Source organism: Cherax quadricarinatus, chromosome 29 (assembly GCF_038502225.1).
Source record: "Cherax quadricarinatus isolate ZL_2023a chromosome 29, ASM3850222v1, whole genome shotgun sequence".
Lineage (NCBI taxonomy): Eukaryota > Metazoa > Arthropoda > Malacostraca > Decapoda > Parastacidae > Cherax > Cherax quadricarinatus.
Genome location: NC_091320.1, coordinates 37,715,428 through 37,737,335, shown reverse-complemented (window position 1 = coordinate 37,737,335; position 21,908 = coordinate 37,715,428). Strand labels below are relative to the sequence as shown.

At 38.4% G+C, this 21,908-nt stretch overlaps 3 protein-coding genes across 3 annotated transcripts; 2 read left to right on the top strand and 1 right to left on the bottom strand.

Annotated features, from left to right (window-relative positions):
* Nucleotides 1–201: 201 nt before the first annotated feature.
* LOC128690605 (crustacyanin-A2 subunit-like) lies at nt 202–5,574 on the top strand. The gene is made up of 3 exons (XM_053779334.2): nt 202–340; nt 450–666; nt 5,057–5,574. The coding sequence occupies exons 1-3, from the start codon at nt 218–220 to the stop codon at nt 5,287–5,289; spliced, it is 573 nt and encodes a 190-aa protein (XP_053635309.1). The 5' UTR covers nt 202–217; the 3' UTR covers nt 5,290–5,574.
* A 9,198-nt stretch (nt 5,575–14,772) lies between these two features.
* Nucleotides 14,773–17,247, bottom strand: LOC128690604 (crustacyanin-C1 subunit). Its single transcript, XM_053779333.2, has 4 exons — nt 17,078–17,247; nt 15,702–15,786; nt 15,467–15,589; nt 14,773–15,195 (listed from the first exon to the last, which is right to left on the bottom strand). Exons 1-4 carry the CDS (start codon nt 17,213–17,215, stop codon nt 14,948–14,950), a joined length of 594 nt encoding a protein of 197 aa, XP_053635308.1. The 5' UTR covers nt 17,216–17,247; the 3' UTR covers nt 14,773–14,947.
* A 357-nt stretch (nt 17,248–17,604) lies between these two features.
* LOC128690602 (crustacyanin-A2 subunit-like) lies at nt 17,605–21,515 on the top strand. Its single transcript, XM_053779332.2, has 3 exons — nt 17,605–17,739; nt 18,209–18,425; nt 21,093–21,515. The coding sequence occupies exons 1-3, from the start codon at nt 17,617–17,619 to the stop codon at nt 21,323–21,325; spliced, it is 573 nt and encodes a 190-aa protein (XP_053635307.1). The 5' UTR covers nt 17,605–17,616; the 3' UTR covers nt 21,326–21,515.
* Nucleotides 21,516–21,908: the final 393 nt, after the last annotated feature.

Here is a 21,908-nt window from a genome sequence, read left to right as displayed (position 1 = left end):
CTCATATTTATTTAGTAATAAATATCAGTGCGCAAAGATGCTGTTCTTATCTACAAGAAAAAAAGAAGTAACTCAAAGAAAACTAAAAGAAATGAAAACACCTAACTCTTCCGCATGGGTAAAGGGACAGAGCGCCTCCCACTTTTTTTATACATGAAGCTACCTATATAAGCAAAGAGACGAGTGTTACTAGCTCAGTGTGTGCGTAACTTTCATCATGTATACTGTAGTCATCAGTGCCGCCCTCCTGGCGTGTGTTGCCGCCGAGGGAATTCCTAGTTTTCTCAAACCTGGAAAATGTGCTTCAGTTGCTAATCAGGATAACTTCGACCTCAGAAAGGTTAGTGGAAGTTCATATTAAAATTATACATAAAATCAAGAATGTTCATTATGTATAAGATGTCTGTTTTTCTATTTCTTAATTCTGTACATTATTTTCTGTATTGCAGTATGCTGGGCGATGGTACCAGACCCACGTCATCGAGAACCCATACCAGCCAGTAACTCGCTGCGTCCACTCATACTATGACTATTCCGAGAGTGACTACGGCTTCAAGGTGACCACCGCCGGCTTCAACCCCAGCGACGAGTACCTTCAGATGGACTTCAAGGTCTACCCAACTAAGGAGTTCCCAGCAGCTCACATGCTCATTGATGCTCCCTCGGGTAAGTGTATTAGGTAGACTAAATAATTTTTGTTGATATTCCCACATCCGGAAATAAATCATCAAAATTATATCAAGGAATGCCATGCATCTCCACGGCTACGTACTATCACACTCCTCTTACTGTCTGTTATCTTCTACAACTTTATACAGAGGAACAACATATACCCTCGGCCAAGCCTTGAGTCCTTTCCTTCTTATATATGCCCGTTGAACAAGGGCACTCTTCATTCCTGCACTTCATTTACACCTGCTTCCTCCATTTCAGTTTTATTCTTATATATATATATATATATATATATATATATATATATATATATATATATATATATATATATATATATATATATATATAAAGTATATATATATAATGTTTATATATATATAATGTATATATATAATGTATATATATATATGTATATATGTATATATATGTATATATATATATATATATATATATATATAATGTATGTATATATATATAATGTATATATATATATATAATAAATATATATATATATATATATATATATATATATATATATATATATATATATATATATATATATATATATATATATGTCGTGCCGAATAGGCAGAACTTGCGATTTTGGATTAAATAGCAACGCTCATCTTGCCATATAGGACATGCGAAAATTTGTGTATGCAATAATTTCGCCAAGATCATTCTGAACCTAACGAAAAAAATATATTTCATTGTGTTTGTTTAGTATTAAATTATTGTAAACAAATCTAAAATATATTTAGTTGGATTAGGCTAAAATAAATTGCTCTTGTTAAAACAAGGTTAGGTAAGTTTTCTAAGTTTCTTTTGGTGCAAAATTAAAAAAATTTGCATTAACATTAATGAAAAAAATATATCTTTAAACGTATAAGAGAAAATTTTGGAAAGGACTTAATTTTAAACAAGTTCTTGCTAATTGACCAGTTTTACATATTCGGCACGACATATATATATATATATATATATATATATATATATATATATATATATATATATATATATATATATATATATATATATATATTATTTTATTTTTATTATCACACTGGCCTATTCCCACCAAGGCAGGGTGACCCGAAAAAGAAAAACTTTCACCATCATTCACTCCATCACTGTCTTGCCAGAAGGGTGCTTTACACTACAGTTTTTAAACTGCAACATTAACACCTCTCCTTCAGAGTGCAGGCACTGTACTTCCCATCTCCAGGACTCAAGTCCGGCCTGCCGGTTTCCCTGAACCCCTTCATAAATGTTACTTTGCTCACACTCCAACAGCACGTCAAGTATTAAAAACCATTTGCCTCCATTCACTCCTATCAAACACGCTCACGCATGCCTGCTGGAAGTCCAAGCCCCTCGCACACAAAACCTCCTTTACCCCCCCCCCTCCAACCTTTCCTAGGCCGACCCCTATATATATATATATATATATATATATATATATATATATATATATATATATATATATATATATATATATATATATATATATATATATATATATATATATATATATATATCTTTCAACACACTGGCCGTATCCCACCAAGGCGGGGTGACCCAAAAGGAAAAACGAAAGTTTCTCCTTTTACATTTAGTAATATATACAGAAGGGGTTACTAGCCCCTTGCTCCCGGCATTTTAGTCGCCTCTTACGACACGTATGTCTTACCGAGGAAGAATTCTGTTCCACTTCCCCATGGAGATAAGAGGAAATAAACAAGAACAAGAACTAGAAAGAAAATAGATGAAAACCCAGAGGGGTACGTATGTATATATATGCTTGTACATGTATGTGTAGTGTGACCTAAGTGTAAGTAGAAGTAGCAAGATGTACCTGAAATCTTGCATGTTTATGAGACAAAAAAAAGGACACCAGCAATCCTACCATCATGTAAAACAATTACAGACAAGACAGTGATGGGATGAAAGATGATGAAAGTTTTTCTTTTTCGGGCCACCCTGGCTCGGTGGGAAACGGCCGATGTGTTAATTAAAAAATGAAATAAGAGGCAACTGAAATACCGGGAGCACAAGGATAGTAACCCCTTCTCCTGTATGCATTACTAAAGTCAAAAGAAGGAACTTACGTTTTTCTCGTTTGGGCCACCCTGCTTCGGTGGGATACGGCCGTTTCACTGATCGCTACTAGGTCCTCTCTCTCTCCTTGCTCCATGAGCTTTATATAACCTCTTAAAACTATGTATGGTTCCTCCCTCCACTATATCACTTGCCAGACTATTCCACTTCCTGACAACTCTATGACCAAAGAAGTTCTTCCTAACATCGAAGTTGGAAGTTGAAGACTCATCTCCCTGCAACCACAAATAGGTGAGTACAAATAGGTGAGTACACACACACACACACATACACACACACACACACACACACACGTATGTATGTGTATGTGTGTGTGTGTGTGTGTGTGTGTGTGTGTGTGTGTGTGTGTGTGAGTGTGTGTGTGTGTGTGTTTGTGTGTGTGTGTGTGTTTGTATGTGTGTGTGTTTGTGTGTGTGGGTGTATGTGTGTGTGTGTGCGTGTGTGTGTGTGTGTGTGTGTGTGTGTGTGTGTGTGTGGGTGTATGTGTGAGTGTGTGTGTGTGTGTGTGTGTGTGTGTGTGTGTGTGTGTGTGTGTGTGTGTGTGTGTGTGTGTGGGGGTGTATGTGTGAGTGTGTGTGTGGGGGGGTGTATGTGTGAGTGTGTGTGTGTGTGTGCTTGTGTGCGTGTGTGTGTGTGTGTGTGTGTGTGTGTGTGTGTGTGTGTGTGTGTGTGTGTGTGTATGTGTCTGTTTGTGTGTGTGTGTGTGCGTGTGTGTGTGTGTGTGTGTGTGTGTGTGTGTGTGTGTGTGTGTGTGTGTGTGTTTGTGAACATTAAAATGGTATAAAATACCGACAGATTGTTAGGTAAGACACATATGTAACAGTTAGGTATCTTTATTTCGAAACGTTTCGCCTACACAGTAGGCTTCTTCAGTCGAGTACAGAAAAGTTGATAGAAGCAGAAGATACTTGAAGACGATGTAATCAGTCCATCACCCTTAAAGTTTTGAGGTGGTCAGTCCCTCAGTCTCAGTCCTCAGTCAGTGTTTCAGACAACGGAACAATGCTCTTCTCCAGACTGAGGGACTGACCACCTCAAAACTTTAAGGGTGATGGACTGATTACATCGTCTTCAAGTATCTTCTACTTCTATCAACTTTTCTGTACTCGACTGAAGAAGCCTACTGTGTAGGCGAAACGTTTCGAAATAAAGATACCTAACTGTTACATATGTGTCTTACCTAGTGTGTGTTTGTGTGTGTGTGTGTGTGTGCGTGTGTGTGTGCGTGTGTGTGTGTGTGTGTGTGTGTGTATTTGTGTTGAATAATTTTGTGTCCTACTTGAGTTCATAAAATGGCTCACTGTCAATGCTCATGGAGATGGGTAACTCATTCATGTGTAGTGGTCTTGGTTTGTTGGGGAAAAGTAGAAAAGATTTTAACCTTGTTTTATTAATTTCAAGATTTGTCGTGGAGTTGTAGTCACACCATCCTCCATATCGGTTGGTGTGACAGTGAGACTCATCCCTGGCCAGTTAAGTCTAACATTCCGTAGCTCGGTTTATGGGAGGAGAGGACCGGCGAAGGTTGTTGTTGATGAATGAGACACTTGTGCGACACTTGGGTTTCTTTACTGTGGAAAATTTCGCCAGTAAAGATACCCCAAGTATTGCACAAGTGTCTCATACACTAACTTGTCAGTTTTCTAAGCCATTTATCTAACAGTTGTTGATGAAGTCCGTCACTCAACGTCTAGTCTAGTATCACAGACAATCAGCAGTGACTTTACTGAAGATAAGTTGCATATGGTGTTGGCTGAATGCAGGGGCTCAGATTTTAGTTATTTGAACTCAGAAGAGATGTTTCTTTTTATGGCTTGTGCTGATACCTCCTCCATCCAGCCCTTGAAATATAGGTGTTCTGTGGGAGAAAAGGAATGTCTGGAGTTAGAGACGGTTGAGTGTAGAATTTGGAATACCTATATCTCCAAGACAATCCTTCAGAAAATTGTGCCTTTTCCTGAGCTGTGTCCTATGATGGGATAATAAAGACATTCACTGAATAAAATGCTCAGTGTTCCGCTGAGTCAGACAGGTAGTTTGTAAATGGCACTAAATACCAACACATTTCTTATATTAAACATATGTAAAAACTAATATGATTTTCCTACTTTCGTAAATGCTCACGAGTCAAAGAAAATGCCAGCACTCTTCTCGGTGTAAAACATTAAACAGATTTGTGATTTTCACTCAATGTTGACTACCTCCTTGAGAGGTTTCTGTTTACCAAGTATATATTTTGTATGAATTTTGCATTATTTCTTGACAGTGTTTGCTTCACCCTTCGAGGTCATCGCTACTGACTACGAAACTTACTCCTGCGTCTACTCCTGCATCAGCACCGATAACTACAAAGCAGAGTTCGGCTTCGTGTTCTCTCGTACTCCCCAGACCTCAGGACCTGCTGCCGAGAAGTGTGCCGCTGTCTTCAACAAGAACGGTGTTGAGTTCTCCAAGTTTGTGCCTGTCTCCCAGACGGCTGAGTGTATCTACAGAGCTTAAATCTCTTGGAAACTTTAACATGCTATAATGAAGATCAATTCATTCTTTCATTATATCATCATGTTGCAACAAAATAATGAACAATTATAGAACTAGAGCGTAAGAGGTGATCACATGCTATTCCCAAGCAACGAGCCCTGAACATCTTGGTGTGAAAATGGAAAGAGTTTTTATTAGACAATATACATAAATCTGTATATATGTGTATATAGTTTGTATCAATATATATAATTTGCGCTATCGTTAAAATATGTCTGATAAATTTTCAATAAAACGAAACTGTCATTGTATTCATATCAAAATTAACCCATGATTACACATGAACATCTAAAATATATTATGCATCTGAAGGCTAATGTGAGATGGAATTCACAGAAAGTGTGCACTGACTCCATTGTCCACAATCCTACCAAACCAGTGTCTGGCTTCTGACACAAGTATAACACAATTGATATTTAAGGAGTTAAAAGGAGTTATGGATGATAGAGTATCATTTACAATTTAAGTGTCAACATTTGATACAAGGACACATTTGAGTGCGAGAAGTATGTCAAAAAGCTCAGTTTGAAGGGTAGAGGTCAAATTATTGGTGGATTCTCCAGTTTCTTGATGAGAGTCATCATTCTGTATGGCAACAGCACTGCCAGCTGCACCAGTGTATTGGTGAACAGAACCATGAATACAATTTGTGAAAATGTGTGCTGTGTGACTAAGGCATCGTTTTCATCTTAAGACATGCTGATTGGCTTCAAGGCGAAGCTTATGGTGTGATTTAAGAAGTTCTTTTCTTGGGGGGTAAAGAGGAATAGTGATTTGAAACGGGGATAATTTTCTATGGAGCGGGAGTATCGCTGTTGCCTTATTTGACGTACAGTAGATCATGTATCTGGTTCATGCGGGGTCCGTTCCCGTTTTCATGGTCCATTTAGACGAGTGCTCACTAGTGCTGAGGAAAGTTTGGAGGACTTCTATCAATCACATAGTGACTTGAAAAATGCATGTGAGGCTTTTTGAGATAATGTCAGGTATACAATAAAGTTACGTGATTCCTGTGTTGTGAGGTAGGTTGGCTTTGCCTCGTTGAGTATTATATATGCCATTTTTTTTTTTTTTAGTTTTGTAACTCACAGTATTATGTCCCACGGTGCCGGTGACATCGATTAGAGAGGCTTCTAGGTACCGTTGGCGTCTAAGGTCATCTTCAGTGGGCTCGTGGTGTGCCTCATTCCAACTTATCATATGTCCTGTGGAGGTCACAATCGTTCTTTATGTTGTCCCTGTCACAGGCGCTTCCATGTTCACTTAGACGGACCGAAGCATTTCTGCCTGTTCCCTTTACATATTTCTTGGGGCACTGTTCCTAGAGAATGATGTAGACATTGCGAATGGAAGTTTGGAACTTCACTGTGCCAGCCAGTGGCTTCTTCAGTCCATTACAGAGAAAAACGGTGGAAAATGAGAGGCTTGATGTAATTAGTCGCTCAACTTGGAGTCGATTTGGTCATTCCAGGGACGGATCCGTTGAGGGAGCTGTGATGAACTGAAGAAGCCAATAGCTTGCGAAACGTCTCCGATATAAATATCACCATACATCCTCGGATGACGGTAAAACAGCTAGCTCTGCTGGCTGTGCCATCTTTGTAGGATTCGGTGGTCCTGTGGGTTTAGGCGTCATGTGGTTCTGGCTCACCATGAAGGAAGGCCAGTACAATATGGGTTCAAATCCTTGGCTACCGCAGTATTGTTATTGATCAATACCACTCGTTCGTGGTTACAATAATATATAATTGCTGCTCGTGAGGCTAGTACACCAAACAGGGATGAGAATGAAATTAGCTTAGTAACTCAATATAAGGTCAATGAGCCTATATAAATGGAATTCTGATGGTTAGTTTTCAAGCAACTGCAAATCTCCGAAGCACGAAAATTTACGCCCTTGCCCGACATAGGGAGTAAAAATCTGAATGTTGCAAACTGTGCAATTATTAATAAAACACCCAATAACTATTTTTTAAATTTATTATACAAACAGACAATATCAAAAACATAAATGGAACTTGTATCAAAACAGTTTGTATGTATTAGAAAAATATAAAAATGAAACAAATAGCAACAAGGACACATTGCAAAGGGATAAAACTTTCAAGTCCCATATTCCTGAGATTCATGAGGAAGACCAATTATTCTTGTTCCTAATTCATAGTATGGTAGTCCCTGAAACAATTTCTATTACTCTTTATGCACAGATTTACTTTGCATACAGAACACTGAAATGAGGATGTGACATATTTCTTCGAGTTGCTGCAATACTTGCAACTAAACCTTTCTTTTTCTTCAATAATTTCTGCTTTTTGGCTGGCCTTTCTTCCTCCTCATCATCACTTGACACCTCTGCATCCAGTGGCAAATATTCATCATCACTATCCAGCAATTCTGGGTCATCTACTTCTGATTCTGAGTCATTGTCCTCCAAAATGCAGACATATTTTGACCTGGTGCTGGAGGGCTCTCCATAAAACAACTTCTCATTGATCTGGAAGGACAATAAAAACCTTCTGTATAGATCCAGACCACTACAGAATTCATATATACAATAGAATTTTTTTTATAAATATTTATTTTACTGAAATTGTACTATGTCACCTCTCGGGCAGCCATGAAAATTTGTGGGCTTCCTTTGTTGCACTTTTTTCAACTGCATGCTACACTCACATTATGCTTCACAGGGACTTTATGTATATATCAAAATATGCCTAAACTATTCATGTATGCACTAAACACAACAATAAGTACTTACCGACATTGTAGAGGGTAAAATCCAAGAGTATATTAGTGACACTGGATGGAAAAAACCCACTCTGGGCGACGCCAAGCCACAAGTGTTTATGTTTTGTTCTCTCAACCAATGGGAAGGCGGCAAACGCCATCACCACTTAGCTGAAGCGACTCAGGGAAGTCTTGTGATTGGTTAGAATTAAAGAACGGGAATCCAGATGCGCGGCGCGTGTAGGATGACACGCGCAAACTTGCACGTGTTTAAGCTAGAAAATTTTAGAGCCTGCCCGATAAAGGGTTAGAAGCTCCCACATTACCATATCTCCTCGGGTGGCGGTAAAACATCTAGCTCTGCTGGCTGCACCATCTTTGTAGGATTAGGTGGTTGTGAGTTAAGCCATCATGTGGTTCTGGCTCACCAGGAAGGCGAGCCAGTACAATATGGGTTCGAATTGTTGGCTAGAGCAGTGTTGTTATTGAGATTATTTATATATATATATATATATATATATATATATATATATATATATATATATATATATATATATATATATATATATATATATATATATATATATATATATATATATATATATTATACTATATATATATATATATATATATATATATATATATATATATATATATATATATATATATATATATGCGCAATAAGATCACAGTAAACAGGTGATGAAGCAACTGGACTCTGCGCCATAAATCTTCATGCAGTACACACTAGTGGTAGTAGTAGTGGCAGTGGTAGCGGGACGTAACTAGCGCAGTGAAGTGTATATAAGTACTTTTCTAATTAATAAATACTTAAGATTGGTTTTAAAATTGCAAAACCCTTGTTTAATATGACAGAGCAACAGAAGAGCATAAAACACAAATACGAACAAGAAAAGAGTGTTTTAACCATCAATGGAAGGGCGATTTTTCTTTTACTGTTAAGATTGAAAAGTCTCTGTGCTTTATCTGTCATGCAACCATCAGCCACTTTAAGGCCAGTAATTTAAAGCTTCACCATGAATGTAACCATAACAAATTTGCATGTGAATTTCCTCCTGAATCAGAACTGCGTAAAAATAAGATAAAAATTTTGAAATTAGATTTAGTCATTCAACAAAATAGCTTATTTTCCCTTTGTAAGCTAAGTGATTTGGCTACTGAAGTTTTGTTATAGCTTAGAATATTGCTCAAACTACCTTACAGTCAAGGAAAATTTGTAAAAAATAAGAATATCAGTGATATTGCAATTCGCTCCAGAGAACTCAAAACTTAAATTTGTACTAGAAAAAAATTATTTTCTAGCGCTGCACTATTGAGAGACGTATTTCTGAAATTAGTTACTATAATCGTATTTTCACTCTGCAGTGAACATACGATTATAGTGCAAAGTTGCGTTACTTTCAGCTCAGCATTGGATGAATCTACAGATATTCAGGATATTCCTCAGCTTGCTACATTTGTTCACTATGTTACAAACGATGGAAATGTGTAAAAAAAAGAATTCTTAAGACTTGATAAGATTAAAGGAAACCACAGAATGTAATGACACCAAAAATACACTTAACAAAGCTACTATCATTGCATAAACTTGTTAACATTTCAACAGACGGAGAACCTGGTGGCCTGGTGGTCTGTCAGGTGGCCTGGTGGTCTGGTGGCTAAAGCTCCCGCTTCACACACGGAGGGCCCGGGTTCGATTCCCGGCGGGTGGAAATTCCGACACGTTTCCTTACACGTATTGTCCTGTTCACCTAGCAGCAAATAGGTACCTGGGTGTTAGTCGACTGGTGTGGGTCGCATCCTGGGGGACAAGATTAAGGACCCCAATGGAAATAAGTTACAGTCCTCGATGACGCACTGACTTTCTTGGGTTATCCTGGGTGGCTAACCCTCCGGGGTTAAAAATCCGAACGAAATCTTATCTTATCTTATCTTAACCAGCTGTGGTAGGTCAAAATACTGGCCTAGTTGGGCAATTGACACATGATCTCCTCTATCCTAAACGTCTCTTGATCCACAGTATCATCCACTTTGACCATTTAGTAAGTGAACACTTCAAGTTTAACAGTGTCATAAATTATATTTTAGAAATTGTCAATTTCATTTCGACAAGTACAAAAACATACCGTGAATTTAGAAATTGTATTGAGGAGCTGGAGAATAAGTTTGTTTCTCTTTTTTAATCAATCATTGGTTTTATAAGAGAAAAGAAACGAAATACCCACAACTAGAAGATCACGAATGGGTACAGGACCTAATGTTCTTCACAGATGTAAATCATCACCTGCAGTATCTAAACCTGGCACTACAAGGAAGGAACAAAGTTACTACAGAACTTGCCCAATCAGTTTTCATAATAAAAATAAAGATTTTCAAAGAGATATGACACCAAAGAAATTTGACCACTTTCCCAATCTTAAATTAAGAATCACTGCTTTTTTTGATGTTCAAATTAATTAAAGACAATTCGGTGGAAAACTAGAAATATTTTATTAAAACTTGCCCATCCGTTCAATATAAACAGTTATAACTGTAAGACTGAACTAGATGTTCTGTATAACCAAGGTTTTTAAACACCATATTACTAACACCACCAGTTATGTGCTAATTATAAACCATTCTTGTAGAAAGTTTTTCTTTTATCAGTAGTAAAGAATTAGTAAAAAATATCTCCTTGATACTGGCCATGTAGTCAGAAACTGTAAGGCTGGAGGTGCTGTCCTGGGAGACAGTAATGGGGAAGCTGGAGGTGCTGTCCTGGGAGACAGTAATGGTGAAGCTGGAGATTTTGTCCAGGTAGTCGGGAATTATACGCAGGAAGGAATGCATATAAATGACCTCGTGGGAGACAGGAGCCGTAGTGGGGAAACAAGTGTAGTCAAAGATAAGATAAAACCAATATTGCAAACCAAAAATACCACAGGAAATGGCAAACAAGAGGACTCCACTAGCAATAGTGAGGATATATTACCAAAAACAACTGGTGGGAGCTCCATTGTTGGTGCTAGGGAGGATAGGAATAAGACAGGTAAACATGCACCAACAGGGAATACAGTCACAGAAACCCAAGGCAAACGGAAACCAAGCCTGTGCACATACTATGCACTTGGTATCTGCAAGCATGGGAAATCTGGAAAAACAGATGGGACGTGCAACTATGACCACCCTAGAAAATGCCGTGCCCATATGACAACAGGAAAATGCAAACTCCTTTCCTGTAAGCTTTTTCACCCTGAAATGTGTACCTCTTCAGTACAGGAAAGACTGTGCTATAACTAAAATTGCCAGGCACACCATCTAAAGGAGACAAAAAGATACAAAACATCCAGGCCATGGGAAAACCTGGGTAGCCACAGCCACTCAAGAGGGAGAGGTTTTTTAGTGCCAGGAAGGAAAAAAAATCTAGCAGGAAATGGCAGAAATCGTACACCAAATCCAGTCATTCCTGGAGTGGAACCACAGTCGATGGCCTCCACTCCAAACCAACAGATACAGATACTAATGCCGGAAAAAAAATCCCCCCCCCCAGTACCAACAATACCACCAGTCCGATGACATTCTTCTTTGCAAATATACAGGGTCTAAAGCCAGCAACAAACAACAAAATACATTTCATCCGTGGACTGCTTGCAGAGGCAAATGCAATGTTCGCGGCTTTCACTGAGACCCACATAAAGGATCACTTGGACAAAAAAATATGGATCCCAGGTTACAACCTATACATATGCGACAGAGTGAACAGGCAAAAAAGGGGGGGGGGTTGGCCTGTACATTGCAGAGTCACTTGTTAGCACAGAACTGCTTAATGACTCAAATGATGTAGTGGAAGTTTTAGCAGTAAAGATCGAGAACCAAAACCTAGTCATTGTGGTAGTCTACAAGCCTCCGGATGCAACATCCCAGCAATTCCAGGAGCAGCTGTTAAAAATTGACCACTGTCTGGAAAATCTGCCAGCTCCTGCACCCAACATCTTGCTCCTGGGGGATTTCAACTTAAGGCACCTAAAATGGAGGAATATAGCAAATAATATTGTTGCAGTAATAACACCAGGAGGCAGCTCTGATGAAAACTCACACTCACACGAGCTTTTAAATCTCTGCACAAAAATTCAATTTAAACCAGCAAATAATAGAGCCTACTAGACTGGAGAATACAATAGACCTCATCTTCACTAACAATGATGATCTGATACGAAATGTCACCATATCAAAAACAATATACTCAGATCACAACATAATTGAGGTTCAGACATGTCTGCGCGGAGCCCCAGACCGACATAATGAGATTAGTCACGAAGGAGCATTCACCAAATTCAACTTCAATAACAAAAACAAAGTGGGACCAAGTAAATTAAGTCCTAACCGATATAAGCTGGGAAGATACACTAAGCAACACAGACCCCAACTTATGCCTAGAACAGATTAACTTGGTGGCACTCAATGTATGTACAAGGCTTATTCCTCTAAGAAAAAGTAGTAAATGTAAAATAGAAAGAGACAGGCGCTCCCTTTACAGGCGACGGAAAAGAATAACAGAGCGGCTAAAAGAGGTCAATATATCTGAAATGCGTAGGGAGACACTGGTCAGAGAAATAGCAAGCATCGAACTTAAGCTAAAGGAATCTTATAGGAGTCAGGAATCGCGGGAAGAACTAAAAGCCATTAATGAAATCGAAAGAAACCCAAAGTATTTCTTCTCCTATGCCAAATCAAAGTCGAGAACAACGTCCAGTATTGGGCCCCTACTTAAACAAGATGGGTCCTACACAGATGACAGCAAGGAAATGAGTGAGCTACTCAAGTCCCAATATGACTCAGTTTTTAGCAAGCCGCTAACCAGACTGAGAGTCAAAGATCAAAATTATTTTTTTATGAGAGAGCCACAGAATTTGGTTAACACAAGCCTATCCGATGTTATCCTGACGCCAAATGACTTCGAACAGGCGATAAATGACATGCCCACGCACTCTGCCCCAGGGCCAGACTCATGGAACTCCGTGTTCATCAAGAACTGCAAGAAGCCCCTATCACGAGCTTTTACCATCCTATGGAGAGGGAGCATGGATACGGGGGCCCTCCCACAGTTACTAAAAATAACAGACATAGCCCCACTCCACAAAGGGGGCAGTAAAGCAATAGCAAAGAACTACAGACCGATAGCACTAACATCCCACATCATAAAAATCTTTGAAAGGGTCCTAAGAAGCAAGATTACCGCCCATCTAGAAACCCATAAATTACACAACCCAGGGCAACATGGGTTTAGAACAGGTCGCTCCTGTCTGTCTCAACTATTGGGTCACTACGATAAGGTCCTAGATGCACTAGAAGACAAAAAGAATGCAGATGTAATATATACAGACTTTGCAAAAGCCTTCGACAAGTGTGACCATGGCGTAATAGCGCACAAAATGCGTGCTAAAGGAATAACAGGAAAAGTCGGTCGATGGATCTATAATTTCCTCACTAACAGAACACAGAGAGTAGTAGTCAACAGAGTAAAGTCCAAGGCAGCTACGGTGAAAAGCTCTATTCCACAAGGCACAGTACTCGCTCCCATCTTGTTCCTCATCCTCATATCTGACATAGACAAGGATATCAGCCACAGCATCGTGTCTTCCTTTGCAGATGACACCCGAATCTGCATGACTGTCTTCCATTGCAGACACTGCAAGGCTCCAGGCGGACATCAACCAAATCTTTCAGTGGGCTGCAAAAAACAATATGAAGTTCAACGATGAGAAATTTCAATTACTCAGATATGGTAAACACGAGGAAATTAAATCTTCATCAGAGTACAAAACAAATTCTGGCCACAAAATAGAGCGAAACACCAACGTCAAAGACCTGGGAGTGATCATGTCGGAGGATCTCACCTTCAAGGACCATAACATTATATCAATCGCATCTGCTAGAAAAATGACAGGATGGATAATGAGAACCTTCAAAACTAGGGATGCCAAGCCCATGATGACACTCTTCAGGTCACTTGTTTTATCTAGGCTGGAATATTGCTGCACACTAACAGCACCTTTCAAGGCAGGTGAAAGGGCTGACCTAGAAAATGTACAGAGAACCTTCACGGCGCGCATAACGGAGATAAAACACCTAAATTACTGGGAGCGCTTGAGGTTCCTGAACCTGTATTCCCTGGAACGCAGGCGGGAGAGATACATGATTATATACACCTGGAAAATCCTAGAGGAACTAGTACCGAACTTGCACACGAAAATCACTCACTACGAAAGCAAAAGACTTGGCAGACGACGCAACATCCCCCCAATGAAAAGCAGGGGTGTCATTAGCACGTTAAGAGACCATACAATAAGTGTCAGGGGCCAGAGACTGTTCAACTGCCTCCCAGCACACATAAGGGGGATTACCAACAGACCCCTGGCAGTCTTCAAGCTGGCACTGGACAAGCACGTAAAGTCGGTTCCTGATCAGCCGGGCTGTGGCTCGTACGTTGGTTTGCGTGCAGCCAGCAGTAACAGACTGGTTGATCAGGCTCTGATCCACCAGGAAGCTTGGTCACACACCGGGCCGCGGGGGCGTTGACCCCCGGAATTCTCTCCAGGAAAACTCCAGGTAAACTCCATGTAATATTCAGAAACTTATGTAATATATTAGGAATTAATATAAAAATTAAATTTTCGAAGGATTCAGTGGAAACAAAATTCAGTATTTATATGCACATATATTGTATGCACAACATATACAAATGCGCTATCAAACACAAAAAAAATATTAACTTCATGCACATTAAAAAAAAGTCCCTCCAGACATTTTTCACATACATATGATCAAGATTTCTTGGCCTCTAAGACATCAAAATTAGACATAAAGGTCAAATTTCGCTGAATAAAATCATTCAAAGAGTTTTCTGGTCATCATAATTACAGGAGGATCCTTGAACGGTCTTGGTGAAGCGGGAAGTGTCAACATTGATGCTCCTGAAGGCAGCTTCACACCGCTTCACGAACTTGTCTGCCAGACTTGGGGAGCGAGTGAAGATGAAAGCAAAGTCTGAGTGGTAATCAAAGTTGTAACTGATGCAGGAATATACACAGGCGAAGTTAGTGTAGTCAGTGTCCAGGATAATGTAGGGAGCTGCGAACGCTGGAAAAAATTATTAAATTATAACATCATAAATAATAAGATTAAAACATCTTGCAAGGATCAATTTCATACGCACATATATATATATATATATATATATATATATATATATATATATATATATATATATATATATATATATATATATATATATATATATATATATATATATATATATATACGTACATAACATGTTATGCATTATCACATACCACGAGGCACCTCAAAATTTTTTGTCATGGTAAAGTTACAAGAATCTGCGACAACTTACAGTTCTCAAAGTCAATGGAGAGGTGAGGTTCACCCAGGGGGTTAGCGTAGACCTGACCGCTGCGCTTCAACAAACTGCCGTCAGCAGTGACACCAGTCGACGCAACATCAAACTGTTTTCCATCTGTCAAAATAAATTATCGTTATCGTTACTCGAAAATAACTTCCTACAGATCCATGTTGAGGTAAATTTGTGCCTAAACACCGTGTTTAGAATTTCTGGTCAGAAAACTTACCGAAGGTATATTCGTTGCGGACACATTTGTTGATAAGTTGATATGGGTTGTTAGTAAGTGCGAACTCGTACCATACACCAGCATACTGCAATGCAAGAAAAATAAACATTTTATATAAAATAAGGGCACAGAGAACCTTTATCATGAAAATACCATGAATTATATGAGCCCCCCTAGATTCAGTATTAACAAGAGTTACATTGATTTAGGAAAAGTTTCGCTCAATGGGGTTGGAATGAAAAGATCCTTGTGGGCGAAATGTTTCCTAAATTAATGTTCTAAGTGTTGTGTACGTTTCGTATTTTGCTGCGGACGAAATGTCTTGCGGATGAAATAGTCTTGTCGATAACAATGAGAACAAAAATATTAGAGGGCGAGTTGTTGTGGGGATAATGTACCGCTGTGTGTAGAGCTTTAGTAAGCTCTACACACAGCGATGACTCGAGAAAGTTCTTCACAACCCATTGACTCAATAAAGCTCTATACCGAGCGATGGCCCGATAAAGCTCTTCACAAACCAATGATTTAGAAAAGCTCTTCACAAACTGGTGACTCGATAAAACTCAACTTAGAGCAATACATAGTCAGTATTAAATCTAGTTTTCATGCAAATTTTTCACATGTTATTGGTGTTGTGAACGTTGTCGACGTCTTTGACGTGCATGATTCCTTTATATATTGTTGATGAATGCAAATAATTAATAAATTTAATTCATGATTTGAAACCTATTCATTCTTTATCTATGTCAATAATATTTGCTTTAGCTTTCTTGAGTAAATGGAAACATTATGCAAATGGGATGTTGTTTCATGCTCCTGAGATTGTTAACATAAGAACATGAGAAAGGAAGAACACTGCAGTAGTTCTACTGGCCCATACTAGGCGAGTCCTTCTCAAACCCAAACCCACCGACAAAAATATTTACCCAGCCAGTTGTATATAGTTCTACTGTCTACCAATTATGTCCTTGAATTTATATTGATAAAGCCACTGGATGGCTTTATCAATATAAATTAGACACATGTTGCACATGTGTCTAATTCTTCATAAATGGTAGAGATTCACAACATATGAATAACTCAGTGCAACTCTTGCCTCGACAAAGTGCAATATATCACTTTCTTAAGGTGCACCTTGAAGAATAATCTAAGTACTTTATACCTGAGGATGACTGATCAACGTGTTTACCGATCCTGACAGTGTCGATAAATCAGGCCAAGTTATGTCTAGACTGGCTTAATCTAGACATGAAAAATGGTATAAAATACTGACAATTTGATGAATAAGACACGTGTACAACAGTTGGGCATTTCTGCCATACCCGTTATCTTATATTTTGTTTTCAAGACAAAGAAAAGACAATAACAGAACTTACGTTGGCGTGGTTTGGGACTTGCTCTGACCACAGCTTGTTCTTGTCAACAGCAGGACACTGGCCGGGGACGACGAAGTCTGGGATCTTGTCAGCAGCGACGGCGGCCACGAGGACCAGCAGGATGGGCAGCGACTGCATGGTGTCAGGCTAGGGTAGGTTCTGGCTGGATAGGTCCCTCTCACCTCTCATTTATACATCCTCCAGATCAGGGTCATTCCAGCTACTCTCGGCTTTTGGTAGAAAATTATTACTGTAGCCCTTCCAGTACCAATTTGCACTACCAACTTTCGCTTATACAAAACCATATTTTCTTTCTCATAATTATATACGAATAAAGAATTTCAGTATGCAAAGATACTGTTGTTGTATACAAAAAAAAATAAAAGTGCCGGAAAGAAAGCTAAAAGAAATTATAACGTTATATGAATCTTCCACATGATCACAGAGACCGAGCGCCTCCCACTTTTTTTTGTGCATGAAGCAATCTATATAAGCAAAAGCACGAGTTTAAGTACCTCAGTGTGTGCGTAACTTTCGCCATGTATATTATAGTCATCAGTGCCGCCCTCCTGGCCTGTGTTGCCGCCGAGGGAATTCCTAGTTTCCTCAAACCTGGCAAATGTGCCTCAGTTGCTAATCAGGATAACTTCGACCTCAGAAAGGTTAGTGGAGGGTCATATTAAATTTATACATAAAAATCAAGAATGTTCATAACCTAGAGTTTACCTGGAGAGAGTTCTGGGGGTCAACGCCCCCGCGGCCCGGTCTGTGACCAGGCCTCCTGGTGGATCAGAGCCTGATCAACCAGGCTGTTACTGCTGGCTGCACGCAAACCAACGTACGAGCCACAGCCCGGCTGGTCAGGAACCGACTTTAGGTGCTTGTCCAGTGCCAGCTTGAAGACTGCCAGGGGTCTGTTGGTAATCATAATGTATAAGAAGTCTATTTTCTTACGAAATCTTAATGACACGATTGTAAACAAACCATACCACGGGTAGGGTTTGAACCCGCGGTCAGGTAGTATCAACCGCAGGTTTGAGATCTCTCACCGCGGGTTCAAACCCTACCCGTGGTATGGTTTATATCTATTTTCTATTTTTCTGATTGTGTACATTATTCTCTGTATTGCAGTATGCTGGGCGATGGTACCAGACCCACGTCATCGAGAACCCATACCAGCCAGTAACTCGCTGCGTCCACTCATACTTTGACTATTCCGAGAGTGACTACGGCTTCAAGGTGACCACCGCCGGCTTCAACCCCAGCGACGAGTACCTTCAGATGGACTTCAAGGTCTACCCAACTAAGGAGTTCCCAGCAGCTCACATGCTCATTGATGCTCCCTCGGGTAAGTGTATGGAGATAAACAATTTTTTGCAGATATTGCCGCATCTGGAATTAAATCCTCAAAATTATATCAAGGAATATTAAAATGGTATAAAATGACGACAAGTTGATAAGTCAGACACATACGCAACAGTTAGATATCTTTATTCGAAACGTTTCGCCCACACAGCAGGCTTCTTCAGTCGAGTACAGAAGAGTCTAGCAGAAGCAGTAGAGATGTGAAGACGATCAGAACTCTTCTCCAGGCTGAGGGACTAACCACATCAAAACTAGGTCTTCGTGGTTGATGGACTGATTACATCATCTTCACATCTCTACTGCTTCTGCTAAACTCTTTTATACTCGACCGAATAAGTCTAATGTGTAGGCGAAACGTTTCGAATAAAGACACCTAACTGTTGCATATATATATATATATATATTTATATATATATATATATATATATATATATATTTTTATATATATATATATATATATATATATATATATATATATATATATATATATATATATATACATATATATATGTCGTGCCGAATAGGCAGAACTTTCGATCTTGGCTTAAATAGCAACGTTCATCTTGCCATATAGGACAAGTGAAAATTTGTGTATGCAATAATTTCGCCAAAATCATTCTGAACCTAACGAAAAAAATATATTTGATTGTGTTTGTTTAGTATTAAATTATTGTAAACAAATCTAAAATATATTTAGTTGGGTTAGGCTAAAATAAATTGTTCTTGTTATAATAAGGTTAGGTAAGTTTTCTAAGATTCTTTTGGTGCAAAATTAAAATTTTTTACATTAACATTAATGAAAGAAGTATATCTTTAAACGTATAAGAGAAAATTTCAGAAAGGACTTAATTTTAAATGAGTTCTTGCTAATTGACCAGTTTTACATATTCGGCACGACATATATATATATATATATATATATATATATATATATATATATATATATATATATATATATATATATATATATATATATATATATATATATATTATATGAGCGTGTTTGATAGGAGTGAATGGAGACAAATGGTTTTTAATACTTGACGTGCTGTTGGAGTGTGAGCAAAGTAACATTTATGAAGGGATTCAGGGAAACCGGCGGGCCGGACTTGAGTCCTGGAGATGGGAAGTACAGTGCCTGCACTCTGAAGGAGGGGTGTTAATGTTGCAATTTAAAAACTGTAGTGTAAAGCACCCTTCTGGCAAGACAGTGATGGAGCGAATGATGGTGAAAGTTTTTCTTTTTCGGGCCACCCTGCCTTGGTGGGAATCGGCCAGTGTGATAATAAAAAATAAAAAATATATATATACATATATGTATATATATATATATATATATATATATATATATTGTATATATATATATATATATATAAAAATATATATATAAAAATATATATATATATATATGAGAGAGAGAGAGAGGGAAGTGTCTCTGATGATTAATTTGGTATCTTTTTAGAGTTCATAAAATAGTTCACTGTCAACGCCCACGAATTTTAGGTAACTCATATATGTGTATTGGTCTTGGTTTATTGGGGAAAAAGTAGAGAAGATTTTAAACTTGTTTTACGAGTTTTAATATTTATCGTGTTTTTATGAAGGAGAGAGAGAGAGAGAGGAGGGAGATAGGTAGGCTGGTAGATGTGTCTGTTGTGTATGAGTTTTGTAGTTGTCGTCACAACTACACTTCCATTATCGGTTGCTGTGACAATGAGACTCATCCCCGGCCAGTTAAGATAGGGAATGGCAGAGAGATAAAAAAAAAAAGGCTTACAATTACGTTTCGGTCCAACTTGGACCGAAATGTCTAACATTCCGTAGCTCGGTTTATGGGAGGAGAGGACCGGCGAAGGTTGTTGTTGATGAATGAGACACTTGTGCAACACTTGGGTTTCTTTATTGTGGAAAAATTTCGCTAGTAAAGATACTCCAAATGTTGAACAAGTGTCTCATACACCAACTTATCAGTTTTCTAAACCATTTATCTAACAGTTGATCAAGTCCGTCATCCAACGTCTAGTCTAGTATCACAGACAATCAACAGTTTACATGTAAATACGTATAAGTTGATGTTGTGCATTGACTCTGGTGAATTAACTGAAGATAAGCTGCATATGGTGTTGACTGAATGCAGGGGCTCAGAACTTAGTATATATTTTTTTTTTTTTTCTTTTTTTTTTTTTTTTTTTTTTTTGCTTGTGCTGATACCTCCTCCATCCAGCCTTTGAGATATAGATGTTCTGTGGGAGAAAAGGAATGTCTGGAGTTTGAGACGGTTGAGTGTAGAATTTGGAATACCTATATCTCCAAGACAATCCTTCAGAAAATTGTGCCTTTTCCTGAGCTGTGTCCTATGATGGGATAATAAAGACATTCACTGAATAAAATGCTCAGTGTTCCGCTGAGTCAGACAGGTAGTTTGTAAATGGTACTAAATACCAACACATTTCTTATATTAAACATATGTAAAAACTAATATGATTTTCCTACTTTCTTAAATGCTCACGAGTCAAAGAAAATACCAGCACTCTTCACGGTGTAAAACATTAAACAGATTTGTGATTTTCACTCATTGTTGACTACCTCCTTGAGAGGTTTCTGTTTACCAAGTATATATTTTTATGAATTTTGCATTATTTCTCGACAGTGTTTGCTTCACCCTTCGAGGTCATCGCTACTGACTACGAAACTTACTCCTGCGTCTACTCCTGCATCAGCACCGATAACTACAAAGCAGAGTTCGGCTTCGTGTTCTCTCGTACTCCCCAGACCTCAGGACCTGCTGCCGAGAAGTGTGCCGCTGTCTTCAACAAGAACGGTGTTGAGTTCTCCAAGTTTGTGCCTGTCTCCCAGACGGCTGAGTGTATCTACAGAGCTTAAATCTCTTGGAAACTTTAACATGCTATAATGAAGATCAAATCATTCTTTCATTATACCATCATGATGCAACAAAATAATGAACACTTATCCAACTCAAGCGTAAGAGGTGACCACACGTTATTCCCAAGCAACGAGCCCTGAACATCTTGGTGTGAATATGTAAAAAGTTTTTTAATAGGGATTATACATAAATCTGTATATATATATATATATATATATATATATATATATATATATATATATATATATATATATATATATATATATATATATATATATATATGGTTTGTATCAATATATATAATTTGCGCTATCGTTACAATATGTTTAATAAATTTCCAATTAAAAATTATATAAAAATTTTCTTCCTTTCAAAATTAATTCATTACTACACCTGGACATCAAAAGTCTCGTGTGGATAACAGTGTACAGAGAAACAGACACAAATTCAGTTACATTAAATTCTTGAGGACGTTGCGTTCATGCAGTCTGCTTTACCAAGTCACAAGAGCTTAAACTTGAACAGAAAGGGGTAATGTGTACAGAGAGCCTGAAGTAAGATGAAGAGTCAGCTGAATGACGA

Excerpts from the sequence above, each read along its gene's own strand:
- LOC128690605 (XM_053779334.2), top strand. The coding sequence starts at position 218 with ATGTATACTGTAGTCATCAGTGCCGCCCTCCTGGCGTGTGTTGCCGCC. Across the intron at positions 341-449 it reads ATAACTTCGACCTCAGAAAG|TATGCTGGGCGATGGTACCA; the intron begins GTTAGTGGAAGT and ends TCTGTATTGCAG. Across the intron at positions 667-5,056 it reads GCTCATTGATGCTCCCTCGG|TGTTTGCTTCACCCTTCGAG; the intron begins GTAAGTGTATTA and ends ATTTCTTGACAG.
- LOC128690604 (XM_053779333.2), bottom strand. The coding sequence starts at position 17,215 with ATGCAGTCGCTGCCCATCCTGCTGGTCCTCGTGGCCGCCGTCGCTGCT. Across the intron at positions 15,787-17,077 it reads AAGTCCCAAACCACGCCAAC|TATGCTGGTGTATGGTACGA; the intron begins GTAAGTTCTGTT and ends CTTGCATTGCAG. Across the intron at positions 15,590-15,701 it reads CCGCAACGAATATACCTTCG|ATGGAAAACAGTTTGATGTT; the intron begins GTAAGTTTTCTG and ends TTATTTTGACAG.
- LOC128690602 (XM_053779332.2), top strand. The coding sequence starts at position 17,617 with ATGTATATTATAGTCATCAGTGCCGCCCTCCTGGCCTGTGTTGCCGCC. Across the intron at positions 17,740-18,208 it reads ATAACTTCGACCTCAGAAAG|TATGCTGGGCGATGGTACCA; the intron begins GTTAGTGGAGGG and ends TCTGTATTGCAG. Across the intron at positions 18,426-21,092 it reads GCTCATTGATGCTCCCTCGG|TGTTTGCTTCACCCTTCGAG; the intron begins GTAAGTGTATGG and ends ATTTCTCGACAG.